The 16,276-nt window shown below is 41.1% G+C and overlaps 1 protein-coding gene across 6 annotated transcripts in view; it reads left to right on the plus strand.

Moving 5' to 3' along the window:
- ADGRD1 (adhesion G protein-coupled receptor D1) overlaps nucleotides 1-16,276 on the plus strand; it is a 175,212-nt gene that overhangs the window by 119,559 nt on the left and 39,377 nt on the right. For all 6 annotated transcript variants that reach the window (XM_087754595.1, XM_087754600.1, XM_087754598.1 and 3 more), the window contains 3 exons: nucleotides 82-185; nucleotides 2,998-3,109; nucleotides 10,133-10,286. In XM_087754595.1, the coding sequence (XP_087610721.1) occupies nucleotides 82-185; nucleotides 2,998-3,109; nucleotides 10,133-10,286 (370 nt within the window). The remainder of the gene's footprint in view (nucleotides 1-81; nucleotides 186-2,997; nucleotides 3,110-10,132; nucleotides 10,287-16,276) is intronic.

The raw sequence follows: 16,276 nt of genomic DNA on the forward strand, positions 1-16,276 counted from the left end.
ATGTGCAGGGGGCTGACCTGTGCTTCTGTAGTGTAATAACTCAATTAATAGTTTTTATTTCTTTTGTTTCTTTGTGTACAGCTAACAAGAGAACACCAGGTGGCCCTCTCCTCCATCACTTACATTGGCTGTGCTCTGTCCATCTTCTGCTTGACGATCACGCTGGTCACATTTGCTATATTGTCGTGAGTAATTTTAACTTAATACCTGCGGAGCAACTATCGTGCAGAAAGCCAAGCAGTGCATTTCAGGCCACTGGTTAGGATCCCTTCAGGTGCTCAGGATAATACAAAGACTATTAATTCTACAACCTTCCTTAATTAGGTTCTATACATGTATTTGTAACAGTTGGTTGGTTATTTCTAAATTACTTTCATTTCCTGAAATGGGGTGGTCTTTGTATAGCAAGCTATTTCCAGCCTACGAGGGATTTTTGGATTTTTTTTTTAAGCTCTCCATGTTTTGCTGTAGTTCAGGAATCTTGCAAGGAGGCTGTAGGAGGGCTTGGTCTGGAGCTCAAAGCAAGTACAGTATGAGCAAGGACTGCAGGATCACCTCCTCTCCCCGCCCCCCCCCCCCCATACATCTCCGGACTGCTTGGAGTGTACAATCAGTACTTCTTTCTCCTTTTCAACTGTCCTGTCTGTAAGACAGCGTGTTTATAAAGGTATGCCGAGAAAGGAAGGCTTGGTCAACATTAGCTGCCTCACTTTTGTTTCATACAGCTTGTACACAATTACATCGTATAACTCACGTTTCTTTTCAAGTATCTTGCTGTTCTCTGTTAGGCTAGTTTTCTAATGTGTTGCTTTAGTAGGATGAAGGACACTATAAGCAGTGTGAAATTCACTCCATGGCTTATGCTTAAATCCTCTGGATCCCTGCAGCCTCCTGCCTGTAGCACGGCAGCCCCTTCGAGGGCCTCTGCACTGGGAAGGTTTCTGCCACGGGGCACTTAGGGTCTCTATGCTTGTTTATATTCCAGTAGTGACAACTGAGTTTGAGGTCCAGCTAGGCTTGATACAAACATTTCTGAAAAAGCTTTCATAGAAGTTTCTGTCTAAATAAAAAAATAGAAAACCTGACAAAGGGTGAAGTAACTTGTCCAAGGTTGCGCAGCAGATTGGGAGCACAGTGAGGAATGGGATTCTTGTCTCCTTTTGCACACTAAACCATGTTCTTCCTACTCAAGAGTTCAATTTCTGATTTCTGTGCCTAAGCATGTCTTTTGGACATCCTGTTAAGAGGCCAGTTTCTAGGAAAAAGGACTTGCTGAAACCCAGTAAACTGATTGCAATGTTTGTTTGTTCCAAACCCCGTATTATTTCCAAGTCTCAAGATCTGTGTTGGTCATACTTGGATTAAGTGCGTAACGCATGGCAAAATCCACTCTAAATAAGTCCAACATCTGCCTATCTGGCATTGCGCTGTTGGCATGTTTAGGCTAAGGGGAATGATCTGCTCCATTTTTGTCTGAGTGCAAAACTGGATGTTACAGTGTTTAGAAAGGAAAAAGGAGCAAAAGGATTACTGCAGCGGGGCTGAAAACTCGTCAAGAAACTGGAGGCAAACAGAAGACTTGGAAAGAGAGCTTGGACCCAGCTGACTGTCACAGGGTTAAGCACCCCACCTACATACAGGATCATTCAAACTGCCAATTAAAAATAATTTGATTAGCTTTTCACTGGAGAGCAGGGCCTCATTAAACAGCTGAAGCGAAATTTTGCAATGTAGTGTTAGATGACCATGAGGTAAGTGGAGAGGAATCTGGCAAGTTCTTTGCGACTCCGCGTACTGGCAACGACAGCTGCTTCCCAGGAGGGCAGTCCTGATTGCCTCCTGGGTAAAGATGTTGCAGTGTGTGACTGTGTGAGTTCCTTATTAGAAAGCCCTTGGCGCCAGGCAGCGCAACCTGTCTCTTTGAATTACTTTTAGGACATCGATACTTCTTGTTGTCTCCCTCTTCGCTCCCTTCTAATGGAGCACTGGCTACAGCAGTGCTGGAAGAGCAGGGCTGACAGCAAGCCATCGTCCGCGTGGTCCAGTCTGCGTCACCCTGCTGCAGGGAGCACGCACGATGTGTCCCCAGCGGTTGCAAAAGTCATCCAGTGTGACACAACAAAAAGATGGGAGTGCGTACTGTTGTGTAGAAGAAGCGTTGCCATTCGCGTAGTCAAACGGTCCAGGCCTCCTGAAATGATTAAAGTTGATGGTAGGGGCTGGCAGGCGGTATGGATTGAAATAGAAAACCTGTTATCACTAGTACTGTTCTTTTTTTAAAGAGAAGAATAAAATTATGCATAAAGGCCTGAAATGTTCAGAGAAATGTTTGTGTTTGTTTTCTACTTCCTATTTCTGGATGAGAACAGAAACACGAGGTCCGAAGACTCCCAGGAAAGCGTGTTCTTGTCAGATTTCCAGCTGGTTTTTGCAAAGCCAAGAGAGAGAGTTTCAAATGATGTTGTAATCAAGGTTAGGTCTCTGTCAAGATAGGCACTGCCCATCCGTCTAAGTAGCTATAGTTCCTGTGCTCAAAAGCTGGTAATAGTAAAGACAAAATTGTAAACAGAATCTTTTAACGTTCACTTATTTCTAATACAGGCAAATACCAACAAAATAAAACCAGAAAGTCTGTGGCACGGTGTGGGCTAGATGGTGCAAGGTGCAGCATGCTTTCTGTGAGGTGCAGATCTGACTTCCTTGACAGCTCAGCACCATTCAGGATCAAGCCCTTTGATAATATTCTATCACAAGTCATTAGCAGAGCTAGTTAATGTGCAAATCGGTCTTTCTGCTGCCTTCAGGACAGCAGCAGAATATGCAAGAAACCAGTTAGGTAAAACGCCATCCTGGAGGAAGGAGTGCTCCAAAGACAGCATGATAACCCCTCCAAAACAAGTGACCAAAAGCCAATCAAAATGCTCGCTGATAAATCGGAAATACGTTCGTGCCTCTTGAAACACTGGTTTATTCCTGTGTCTGTCTTTCTTCTGCCAGGTCCGTCAGCACCATCCGCAACCAGCGCTATCATATCCATGCTAACCTGTCCTTTGCTGTCTTGGTGGCTCAGATCCTGCTTCTCACCAGCTTTCAGTTCAGCCCGGGAACGGTAAGTGCTAGAAAGAGCGAGTGTGTTTTTTGCGAGGCACCTCCATGGGATGAACGCCACGTGCCACATGCAAGAAAGTGTCTTGCATGTGAGATCTCCTATTTTTAACCTGCCTTAGCCAAAAATGACATCCTACAACACTGGATAAAGCCTTCTGTGTATCCAAGTAGTGTTATCATAGTATCCAGCCACGTCTGGATGTTTGCAAAACTGAGAGAGAGATGCACCCATTAAATGGAAAAATCACTATAGTAATGGCGTACATTTCAGTTGTGTGTTCAAATGGCTCGGCTGGCTTCAGCCTGACGTGGCTTATGCTTGCTCTCATCCATTCTCCGTATTGAAAACTGTAGGAATTCTATATTGGAGAAAATTATATGAATTTTGTGTTTAGGTAAGGTATTTGTATTTCTGTTAGGGTTTTGGGTTGGGTTTTTTTTGCGGGGGAGGCTGTTTGGTTTTTTTTAATCATGTATTCTCTGCTATGGTACAGTTTGCCTTTTTTTTCCACATTAAAAAGTAATCTTATTCTTGTTGGAAAGTAATGAGCTTCCTGACGGAGTGTGGCAATTTCTTGTGCTTTCTTGGAGAGCAAAACAGAAGGTCTTTGTTTTTTGCTCATAAAGTCTTATTTGTGTGGTAGAATACGCTGTTTTTCTGAACAGCAGATTTATTGATCATTATCTCTACTCTGGAAATTTAGATGATTTTTAAGTATCATTCATGTTTATTTGACCTGAGTTATAATCAATGAGAAAGGTATAGCAACTACTGCTTAATTAGCCAGAGGTGGCAGAAAGCATTACCTCTAAGTATCGCTGTGTAAGAGTTTAATCTGAGCTCCTTAGTATCGTAAAACGTGTGTATACTTCTCTGGGCATCTAAGGCAACCACTTAAGCAAATGACAAACACCTTCATATTGCTTACATGGTACTTAAGCTCTATACATGTATAGGCTTTTTCTGCCTGATCACATAGATTAGAACTTGAAATTACAGATTGATTTTATGGATCTGCTACTACAGGTAGGAACTCCTTATGCAGAGTACCAGGATCTAAACCATTAAAACTGGCATCCAAATCAGCTGGGTTAGATTAAGATGAATATGCCAAGTTAACAGTATTACGTACCAGTAAAGTCAATTTGCTTCCGCTGTTGTGTTTAAAAAATGCTATTTAAAGTAACATAAAGTCCGTTGATGGAAAGTCGCACATGCAAAAAGCAGAAAAAAATCCCTGATTTTAAGATAATCTTCCAGCGTGCTCTGTTTTCGTAATGGTCAAAACTTGGCTACTTTGGGGACCAGCTGTTGCTCCATATTACTTTTGACAAGCAGTGAACAGTTTCTTTTAATCTTTTATTCTTTTTATTGTCAGTACAAGTAAATACGAGCTTTGCACACTTTTCATTTTGCCAATACTACAGGTACTTAAATTTATATTCAGCTCAAATGGGATCCCTTGAACATCTGCTAAGTTTATAAATAACAGTAATGTCTGGTTTTACATAGGCTATTATTACCTGAGGGTCTAAAAGCACTTTGTAAAACTAAGTTCATATTCTTACGCTGTTTAACATTCAGGTAGGTCCTGAATGAGTAAGTGTCATGGTTTAACCCCCACTGGCAACTGAGCACCACACTGTCGCTTGCTCACCCTCCCCTCCCTGGTGGGATGGAGGAGAAAATTGGAAGGGCAAAAGTAAGAAAACTGTGGGTTGAGATTTTAATAATTGAAATAAAATAATGATAATGATAATAATAGTGAAAAGGAAAACAACAAAAAAGAGAGGAACAAAACCCAGGAAAAACAAGTGGTGCAACCGCTCAGCACCCACCGACCGATGCCCATCCCGTCCCCGAGCAGCGATCGCTGCCCCCCGGCCAACTCCCCCCAGTTTCTATACTGGGCATGGCGCCATATGGTATGGAACAGCCCTGGGGCCAGTCTGGGCCAGCTGTCCTGGCTGTGCCCCCTCCCAGCTTCTTGTTCACCGGGCAGGGCAGGGGAAGCTGAAAAGACCTTGACTGGTGTAAGCACTGCTTAGCAACAACTCAAACATCAGTGCGTTATCAACATTATTCTCATCCTAAATCCAAAACACAGCACTGTACCAGCTACTAGGAAGAAAATTAACTCTATCCCAGCCGAAACCAGGACAGTAAGGTAATGTGCAAGGGAGAAAATGGTAGGGAATGGTTTAGAAGGAAAATGAAATGGAGACAGTGGAGAGCAGCAAAAGGTATAATTGAAACTGAAGACAATGGAAACCAGACATTGAAATAATCCTCTCTGAGTAAATACAGAGCTAAAACTCTGCTGAAGGGACATAGGCTTGAGAGCAATAAAACGTTCACTCAGCGTAACGGTGTCTTATTCTCACAGTTTTTCCTTTTTCATCCATTCCAGATTTTCAGACAATCCAACTGAGTCACTTCAGCTAACATGTAAAAGCCTCTTTACACCTTATCAAGGCCAGCATCAGCTCCAGTCTTTTAAAATACTCTGAAATAGTAGTTGCGTTTCTTGGTTTTAGTTGGATGTAGGTAGAGCCCGTGTTCCCCAGAGACCTGTCCCAGTGTCCATCTACATTTATAATGTGCCTTGTCCACACACAGACGTCTTGCTCGTTCAGTTAAGCAGATGTAGCTAAGCTTGTGAAACACTCACACAGACTTTAGTTGCAGTTTAATAGGTGCATATTTTCATTTCTCTTAAACCTACTCAAAATGTACTTTAGTTAAATTGAAACAGTAGCACACAGAAAGCAAGACCTGGTTTATGCTGCAGGCTTTCCGAAGTGGAACACTTCACAGAATCCATGGATGTTTCGGCCCTATCTCCTCTGTAACAGCAGCAATTGTAGGGCACAATACTGTAAAGATCTTAAAGCGGAAAAGCACGATGTACATACTGTCTGCTACGCTTTTATTTTCATTGTTCTAACCTCTCGGGATCAGGGGTGTTGTGATTCATCCTTTTATTAGTCTTACCTTCTGCATGCTCTGTTCTCACTAGCTTTGACATTAGTTTTAATACCTTTAATTGCTGCTTTAATTGGACTGCTAAATGGTAGTTTACAAAAAGAGGGAGGCAGTATTTACACCAGAAGGTGTAAATTTCTTAATCTTCTGCTTCTGCCAAAGATGGTTGTATCTAGTGCTAAACAGCTGATAAGCGCTGTTCCTTGAAAGGACCAGTGGTACCAGTTTGCTCGAGGAAGTACAGTGCAGTGGGGAATGGCATCACAGGAACAGGCCATGAGCTGGCACCACTTTCTTGCATGACTGCCTCTAGACTCTCCATCCTTTTCCCACCTCCCCCTCTAAGGATATTTAGTTTTTGATTCCAGATGTCGCATACAGTATTCCCCTGGTAATTTCAAATGTATTATTTAATCATTTCCAATTTATACTACAACAATTTTCCTTTTGTAGAGTAGGAGTAATTTTTAACCACAAAACTCTATTCCCACAAACAGGACTTTGATCTTTCTAATACATCCAAGAATGTTTTTTTTTTTTAAAAGCTGGTCCTTGGTACCTAACATCAGTAGTGCTAAAACAGTAGTCCTAAATGATCATGGCATATTCCAGGAAGGTAATGATTCCTGAAACCAGGATATCTTTCTTCTAGAGAAAGCCAATATCTTTGCACACAGCATTTTCTTCCTGTACTGCCACGGCCCTAAGATCTCTCTGCTATCAGCATGCCAGCCTAAGGACTTCCCGAAGACGTTCAGCAATAGATGGATTTGTTTCTTCAGAGAGGTTTGCTGTCTTAGTTACTTACCCTCTGCTACAGACTAGAGAGCACCATTCTTTTAACAGAATCCCAAACAGCAGTGTGCATTTAAAAATAATTAACCATGTTTAGGCTACTAAAGCCTTCCAAAGACCTGAGCGTGTTTGTGGGAGAAAGCGAAGTATTAGACGTAGGAAAATGAAAATTGAAGTATAGTGTGTTAGGCAGCACTGTGTTTTTCCAGCACAACTGGAAAATTTAATGTGTCTACTATTTGCAGTTCTGCATCAGCGTACTGAGCTGTTTCTCACTCAGTGCTCCTGCATGGCATTGCTTAAAACACTTCCAAATAGAGAGATGAAATGAGCTGCTTTTGTTTATGGTATATATAGCTGCAGAAATCCAAGGCTGTGTATCAAAGCAGTATATAGATTGCAGGGAAGGACACTTTCAGAGGGTTCTGTATAATGCAGTAAGATTGCCCCTTAAAGGGAAAACATTTATTATAATTTGAATTTAGAAAATGTATGCAAATTTGCTTATCTGTTTTAAGACTGTCCTCAGTAACCAAATGGCTATTATCTTCTGAGAGGCCTTTCTGAGAATCTGCTTTACTTTCTCAGCAACTATGACATGATAAGCCTTGTTACTGGCTGGACTGATTTTTCTATTTCCACGGACTCACAAGTAGTCAACTGTAAGAGTAACAGTAATGAGATCTGTCTTTTTACAGGTGTTCTACCAAAAGTAGTGTGCATCATACGATACGGCAAGGGACACCTGTTTCTTCTTAATATGTAAAGTCTCAGCTTTTCAATGCCTTCTTCAAGAAGACAATTCTGTCATTTAAGAGTATCTTCAAAGTAATAATTAAGGCACAAATACAGACTGAGTAACAACTTTGGTATGGATTTTATGTAAAAATCTGCAACTCGGTATTATACAAAATTATATACAGACCAGCCTCCTGCTACTTCACTATGGTTTATTTTTCTGCTGTTTTGTGATTCATATTGTTTGGCTACTCAAAAATTGGAAAGTATCCATTTGACAGAGCTAGCTTGTAACTCAGCTTTATGTTGCATTTTTATTTTTGTGGACTAATCTTCTGGTAGAAATCAAAAGGCATTAAAATGGATTTCATAGCCTTATGATAAAATTAACTGGAAAGGTTTTTACAGTTTTTGTCAATAAGCAAATCTGGTTTAGTTATATGTCACCAAACATTGCGAAATACTAAAACACTTACAGATCTCACTTACATGAATGAAAAACAAAGTTATTGCTTTTTAATACGAATAGTCACAGTGGATTTGCATTAGAATGTCCTTGCGCTAGCACAGAGCCAGCTGAGTACAAGTCAGAAGGTATGGGAAGGCTTCAATTTTCATTATACTATCAAGTCCCAACATTTTCATTTTCATTAGCGTACAAAATTCCGAACCATCAACAAAAAGAATAAAATGCCAGCACAGGGCAGCTAAGCTAATGCAGAAAGGGAACTAATGATTAATATCTGAAGACCACTGTAGCAGCAAACTGGTTTCTACTGGGAATGCCTCCTCAGCACACAGACTCCACCTGCCTGGATGCCTTACTGTGACTTGTCCAGGGGAGGAAGGGAAACCTTGAAGGCGGCGGGGGGGGGGGGGGGGGGGAAGTCTTCCCATTTACATGGACTGCATGCAAGCAACGCCCCTGAAATTGTGTCAGTGTCACAGAAGGGACGTTACAACTACAGAGCAGAATGACCATCATCAGTATGCTACAAGATGCAAAACTGAGATATAGCTGGGACTCGTTCCAAGAGCATGTTTAAAATGTGCCTTAACTGAAAGCAAACCAAAGAGGGTTATCTTGTGGTAAGATCATTGGCAGTCACATCTGTTCAATTACTGCATGATGAGCGAAACCACTTGTGGTGAGACATCCTCGAAAAGCAATTAGTGGGGAAAGCAGAATGTGCTGTGTGAATACGTGCAGAGAGGGGAAGAAGAAAGGATTAGGTTTTCCTGTTTTCATAAGGTAGGCTGATAGGAGACTTAGAGAAAAATGTGAAGATCTCTTTGAGGAGCAACTTAAGGAAAAGCCAGGTCCTAAGCCCAGCCTGCATTTCCTGTAGCCCAGGGTGGGCCCTAAGCACTGAGGCGGGTGTAAACAGGACTCAAGAGGATGCTTTTACTTCTTGCTGCATTGCCGTAAGCATGGCGTTCCTCTTTTTGGGGGCAGCATTTGTTTCACTTCAAAACATGTTATAGTTAAAGTTGAAACAGTTTACACTGGGTGGGCTCACTTTCTAGATGGTATTTTGCTGTTGCTTAAACTTTTGCACATAGTGAATAAAGGACTATCAAGGAGTATTCGAATTGTCTGTAAGCACCCTACAGAGATGACTTTCAGTTCTTTGCTTTAATCACTAGATGTGTTCTTGTCAAATATGACTTCATATACACCCGATAGGTACTTCAGACTATGGGAAATTGAGAATTCAAACAGGCAGGTAAATTAGATGCCCATCGTAGAGCAATTAGGACCCAAGAACCAATGACAGCTTGTTATAATTTTTTGAAATGTCTGCATTAGTATTGCTGATGGAGGAGCATGTGAGACTTTTGCAGAATTTCTAACCAGGACAGACAGACACTGGAATACAGTGTGATTTCATTTGTGTGTTACCCTATTTTTATTATGAAGAACAGCAAAGTAGGAAAGCCACATGGCAAACTGTAACTAAAAAGCAGGTTCATCATGGCACCTTATTTTAAAATTTCCATGTTTCACCAAAGCTTAACTGATCTACTGACTTTCTACCAGTTCTTCGTAGAAAACGAGGCATGAACTCTGCCGGTTTTTTTACCATCACAGAACAGGGAGCTGGGTACAAGACAATGCCTGTACTCCCACTTCTTTGACTCTCCTATATTTACTACAGGCTCAGCAACAGGATATCGACCCTTCAGTTTTGAATTCTTAAATATTTTGTAGACTTTAATAATAGGAGTATTGCTCCTACTGTTATAAATAAATAATCAGTTTGGATTTCCGCATCATGTTTGGCAATGTTTTTTGTTAAAAGGTAACAGGATTTGTTACCCTGAAGCTATCTGAAAATGCTGTAGAAAAATGAAATTCTCTAGTGCTTTGTTTTTAAGACTGTTTTACTCTGGTGATTTAGCATTTAGCATGTAAATGTATACAGAAATAAAAAAAAAAAAGAAGGAAAACCAATGTGACGGCATCACAAAGAAGTAATGTATTAATTTTTGTTCTTAATTTAGGTGCCTTGCAAGATCTTGGCCATTCTTCTTCATTTTTTCTTCTTGAGTGCTTTTGCATGGATGCTCGTGGAAGGATTTCATCTTTACAGCATGGTGATCAAAGTATTTGGGTCAGAAGAGAGCAAGCACTTATATTATTATGGAATTGGATGGGGTAAGCATTTAGTAGCTGCTTGTTTTTAAGTCTCTCTAAGGGCTCAGTACTGGGGCCAGTTCTGTTTAATATCTTTGCTGATGATCTGGATGAGGGGATCGAGCGCACCCTCAGTCACTTTGCAAAGGACACCAAGTTGGGCAGGAGCGTGGATCTGCTGGAGGGCAGGGAGGCTCTGCAGAGGGCCCTGGCCAGGCTGGATCCATGGGCCAAGGCCACTGGGTGAGGGTCAGCAAGGCTCAGTGCTGGGTCCTGCACTTGGGGCACAACAACCCCAGACAACGCTGCAGGCTGGGGGAAGAGTGGCTGGGAGCTGCCCGGCGGGAAAGGACCCAGGGGTGTAGGTTGACAGCTGGCTGAATATGAGCCGGCAGTGTGCCCAGGTGGCCAAGAACACCAACGGCATCCTGGCTTGTATCAGGAATAGTGTGGCCAGCAGGACCAGGGCAGTGATCGTCCCCCTGTACTTGGCACTGGTGAGGCTGCACCTCAAGTCCTGTGCTCAGCGCTGGGCCCCTCACCCCAAGAAGGACGTGGAGGGGCTGGAGCGTGGCCAGAGCAGGGCAGCGAGGCTGGGGCAGGGGCTGGAGCCCAAGGCTGGGGAGGAGCGGCTGGGGGAGCTGGGGGGGCTCAGCCTGGAGAAGAGGAGGCTGAGGGGAGACCTCATCGCTCTCTGCAACTGCCTGAAAGGAGGCTGGAGCTGGGGGGGGGTCGGTCTTTTCTACTAAGTAGCAAGTGATAGGACAAGAGGAAATGGCTTCAGATTGTGCCAGGGCAGGTTTAGGTTGGATATCAGGAGAAATTTCTTCACCAAAAGGGCTGTCAGGCCCTGGCACAGGCTGCCCAGGGCAGGGGCTGAGTCTCCATCCCTGGAGGGATTTAAAAGCCGTGTAGACGTGGTGCTTAGGGACATGGTTTAGTGGTGGACTTGGCAGTGCTGGGTTAACGGTTGGACTCAATGATCTTAAGGGTCTTTTCCAACATAAGTAATTCTGTGATTCTATGATTCCTCACTGTAGGACAAGATTATATTCAGAAGTATATGTAAAATTGTCATCTTATGATCATAGTTTGCATTACTGAGAGTAGGTCTGTTGGATAAGAAAATGCATAATTTTTCTGACTGTAATCAGAATTTAGAATGTACAGTCCCTAAACCTAATTCCACTGCAGTGAATTCCATGATCTCACTAGGCCAGATCAGATCCTTAATTGCCAAATCGATAGCAGGAGTGTGGGAGGGAGGTCTCACTGCAGTCCTATGTTCTTTTTTTGGTTCTAACTTGCAACACTGGCTTATTTTATCTGTATTCTGCAATCCGTACATAAAAAATTGGTGCAGTAGTACAGGAGTATCACAAAACTTTCATTAGTTGATGTCTTGTGCCTTGAAATCCTTACATGAAAAAGGCTGCGTGGAACCTCAGTGTTGTTACTAAGAATAAAAAAGTAGTCCTATGACACAGGAATCTCACAGATACCAATTCACAGCTTTTTATATGGAGTAACGAAAGCATAATCTGTGTGCATATTGAGGAATCAAAACTGAATATTGTGTTCCGGCCTGTTCACAGCAGATGAAAGCTAGCTTGCTTTCACTGCCCTGGAAGCACAGCAATGATGACAAGCCTCCACATTTAGAAGAAGAAGAAAACCTCATACATTGAGTCAAAAGGAGAGATGTAAAAAGATAGCAAAGGAATATCTATATAATTACAGATAATTTCAAAATATGTTAAAACATGCATTATCTTCCCCCTCAGAAATTCATTTGGAAGCTGAATGAAAGCCAATTACTGCAGTCATAGTTGGAATATTTAATACCTACTGGCACCATGCAGATCTGGGTGATACTAATGCTGTTCACATATATATATATATATATATATATATATATATATATTTCAACAGCTGCCTACTTGTTCTTTTTTAATATGGCCTTTTTATTCTGTACATCATTCCTCTTCCATTTTAAAATCTCCTTCTTAGCAGTTCTGTCTAAGGGCCGTTTGATGTAGTCCTCTGGTGAACACGGTATCTGCTAGATTGAGGGGACAAACTGCAGTTGGGTTAGTTAAAAGTTTTTTTTTCTGTGCCCGCATTGTTTCTCTGTGACAGGTTCAAGAGTATCACATACCTAATTCTGGTTGCTTTAAGGTAGTTTTTTTTCTCTTAAGGCATGGCCAATTTGCATGCCAACAGTATGCCCCTTAAAGCTTCGGTTGCTAAAAACATTTGAAATCTGTTTTGCTGAGTTTTTAGTAGAGCTGTGTAAAATATTTCTCTTTTCTTTTTTTTTTTTTTTTTTTTTTTTCTTCCTCAAAACCACTACTCAGAACTGGCTAAGTGGAGTAATTAATCTTTTTCATGCACATAGACCCAAAAGTAAGAGAACCTAGACAGGTTGAGGACATTGGAGATTTGTAGGTTCTTCTAGAATCAGTGCTAAATGTAGAGAAACATGCTGATGTTAGAGAGGTTTCTTGTGGATTTATTTAATCCAGAGCTCATGGAATACAAATCCAAGAGGATCAAACCAAAGAAAATGTTCTCATAAGAACCTTGAGAACACTTTCTCCTTCAGAAATATTATTTAAAAAGCCACAACAGTTAATAAAATAATAAGAACGGGCATTTAATTCACTGGGGTATTTGCTTATAGCAGATGCTTTGATTAACTCAATTTATCAATCATTAATTACCTTATGAAAATAAATTAATCATTTATATGTGCCCCAATGCCCCTTTACCCTTCTTTTTTCTGGCATTTTGTGTAAGGTTTATTTATTGTAAAATGGCAGTGATCTACAAAGTGATTTAGAAGACACAAGGATAAACATGGCATCTGCCTGCGATATGACTAGTACTGAATGTTGCATTTTGCCTCATTTTATTGCAATATGATCGCTACCACTCAATTAGTAGTAATTAGCACTATGAGTACGTCGCCTATTTGTACATAACCCAATGGGATGTTAAATGTGGTTACAAGTCTCTTCAGTGGTATTTTGAGTAATGCTTTGCACGATAATCTCTCAGGCCCAACAGTAGGTATTTGTCATCAAAATAGATGTACGTAGCAAAATACAGGAGGCAGCAGCAGTCAAAGTTTCTGTATCAGTTCTAGCAATGCTCTTCTTGGCAAAGGTTGTGTAATAAACCCGGTGGCAAGCTCCGTTTCTTAAATGTAGCAAAGGTACTGTTGGAGGCAGATAGTGGAAGACATCATCCATATCAGTAATACATTCCTTTGTGTAAACCTTTCAAAAGCCCTTTTTTGAGAAATACTTTAATTTTGGAAAGCATGTTCCAATTCTTATTCCTACAATGACTTGGAAAAAAATGTGTTTTCTGAAATCCAGTAAATCTACTGTGTTGCTACGAAAGTGGTTCTTATTGCTTTATTTCTTCTGTATAGCTCAAAGTATTTACATTTGAATTAAATGTTGAATTTCCTTAATCATATCTGACATCGCGTCATGGCTGCAAGTGTGTCTAAACATCCCTGAAGTAATTTAACTAGGCAACTGCATTCCAAATTGTTTCTCTCTTGATATGTATCAGGCCAACCTTCATTCAGGCAACAGCATCGCAGCTCACCGCCTGGTATGTACCTCTAGTGCTCACTCGGCTGGTAAGAGATGTTGCTGAATAATGATGATTTTAGAGAGAAAATCCCCATTGCAGTGTTCACTGAAAAGGACACCCAGGTTTGTCAGTTCCCAGCTTTGTCTTTTGTTAGCGTATTGGCATGAATGTGAAGAGAAATGTTTCATTAGAGATCGAGCGTCAGTGCTGCCTTCAGCAGCAGTGTGTGCTCGTCTTCCACGGGGTAGAGTTTGGGTTGTTCCTTCATGAACCTGATGAAAGTACGACAGAGAGAAGTTATATATATTCCATAAAATTCCCACATCTAAATAGAAGTCTTGCAAGGCTGGGGAAAGAGGCTAAAAAGGTTTTGTCCTAAAATTATTTTGTTTGGCTCTTAAAATGAGGGTAAGTTTGCATTGAATGCAGCTGTCAAAAGGAAGCCGAGCATTCTTGTGCCATCCTGAGACCACAATAGATACACATTTTCCAGTATCTAATAAAAATGGCCGTTTTTTTACACTTTGGCTTAGCTAATTATTATACTGACCAAAGATGGTTGAAAGAAGTTGAAGACAAGGATGTCTCAGCTCATGTTAGTCCAAACAGATAGTTTGTTTCTTCGCTCTTTGCTTTTAATTGAAGTGTGAATGCACGTGACTTTTGCAAACTCATAGTTGCTGGAATAATGACAAACCCCAGTCCTGAATTTAAAAACCCAGATCCATCATTCTTATTTAAGCAGAAAAACTGGTCTAGGTACATGTGTAAAAGTTTGCAAAGTCTATATTAATGACAAATTGAAACTTGAGGCAATGAGAGGAGAGAGGCACAAGGAACCCTACACTGCGTATCGCTGATCTGCTAACATCTATTGAGATTTCTGAGAGATATTACTCCTGTAAAATGAATTCAACAGTTATCAGAGAGACAGGATACCAAATGTGCAGAGTCGACTGAAGTTCCTGTGTATTCTCTGTAGTCCCAAGGGTGCTAAAATTACCTCAAAGACTGCAGTTGTCAGGAATTCAAAAGAAAGAGCAAATTGAGGAAGGTGATAATATCCTACTTCTAAAACTACCTTGAGATTGATTGGGGGGAAAAAATACTTTGTTGCCTTGGTGATTCAGCATAACACACACAGATTATTGTAGCAAAGCTTTTCCCACCCACCCATTTGTAGGACACTGATGATACCGTTTGTGATACTGGAGATTTTGCTGTGGCACTTTGGCCTTAACACGTTTTCCTATTTCAGACAATCCCCTTTCCTTTAGAGACTGCCTTCGAATGAAGATTTTGTTCTGAGCTGTCAAAAGACCTAAATTTCTTTATTTACTGTTGATTGATGTAGTCCCAAACTTCTGCATAGATACAGTGTAACACAGCAGAAGAAAAAGAAACTCATAGAAAATTAACTTCTACAAAACAAATGGGAGAATATACTTTTCCCCATCAAGTAAAGCAGATCTTTTCAGTCTTGGAAGGAAATATGCTTTCATTTGTGTCTAATGCTTCATCTTTCTCAATAAATGACATATTTAGCCTTTTAGAATTAATGTCCTAAAATTGCTTCAAATTGTCTGCCACCGAGTTTCTAAAGCCTGTCTGGTTTTTTGCTATGTGTAGAGGACAGAGAAGCTTTCAAAATACAGCATACAGATTTACAGGCATTTTCCATTTTGTTTATCATTAGTGCATCAGAAACATACAGCAAATGGATTAGAGGTGAGGTTTAATGCTGAGGAAGAGGACCTAGCTGACATGCATTTTAGACTTCACCCTAGTGACTGCATTTGGGCTGAATTCAGGGAGAATTTTGTCTGAGCAAGGATTGTGTTATGTGGCTTTTTGTGCCAGGAATTAAGAGTTTATGCCTGCTCTGCAGGCTGTATTTTGATGCCGAGTTTGGGAGGTAGCCTTAAATTAGCTGGCCTGGGGGCCCGGAGAACTCGAGCTGCAGCAGCACAGGGCTCCATGTGGGTTGATTTACCCCCTTTGCCTGTGATGCTGTATAGCTCTAGGACTACAGAGACAGAGATGACACCAGGGCCATAGATCAGCTGCCAGAGAGGTGTGCTAGAACATTTTCATCTGATAGCGTGCTCTGAAAAGCACGCTCTATTGCATCATAAATTTGGCAATTTGGAGTAGGGTTGGTGAGCATATTTGTAGCATCTGCTAACTGAGAAAACATTCAGATACAGTAAAAAACCATAACCATAATTCTTTCATGGATGATAACCGGTGCCAGCACAACATTAACATTACCTATTAAGGGTGTGGACTAAACTCCACAGCTCTTATGTAATTACTACTGACAAAAGATTAAGCAAACGCACTTACGTTTGTGTATAATATATAATCCATATGAATTCTTCAGTCCAGATCAAATCTTATGA

The sequence above is a fragment of the Nipponia nippon genome, unplaced genomic scaffold (assembly GCF_047370975.1).
Source record: "Nipponia nippon isolate SJK-2023a ecotype South Korea unplaced genomic scaffold, ASM4737097v1 scaffold_18, whole genome shotgun sequence".
In the NCBI taxonomy this organism is placed as follows: domain Eukaryota; kingdom Metazoa; phylum Chordata; class Aves; order Pelecaniformes; family Threskiornithidae; genus Nipponia; species Nipponia nippon.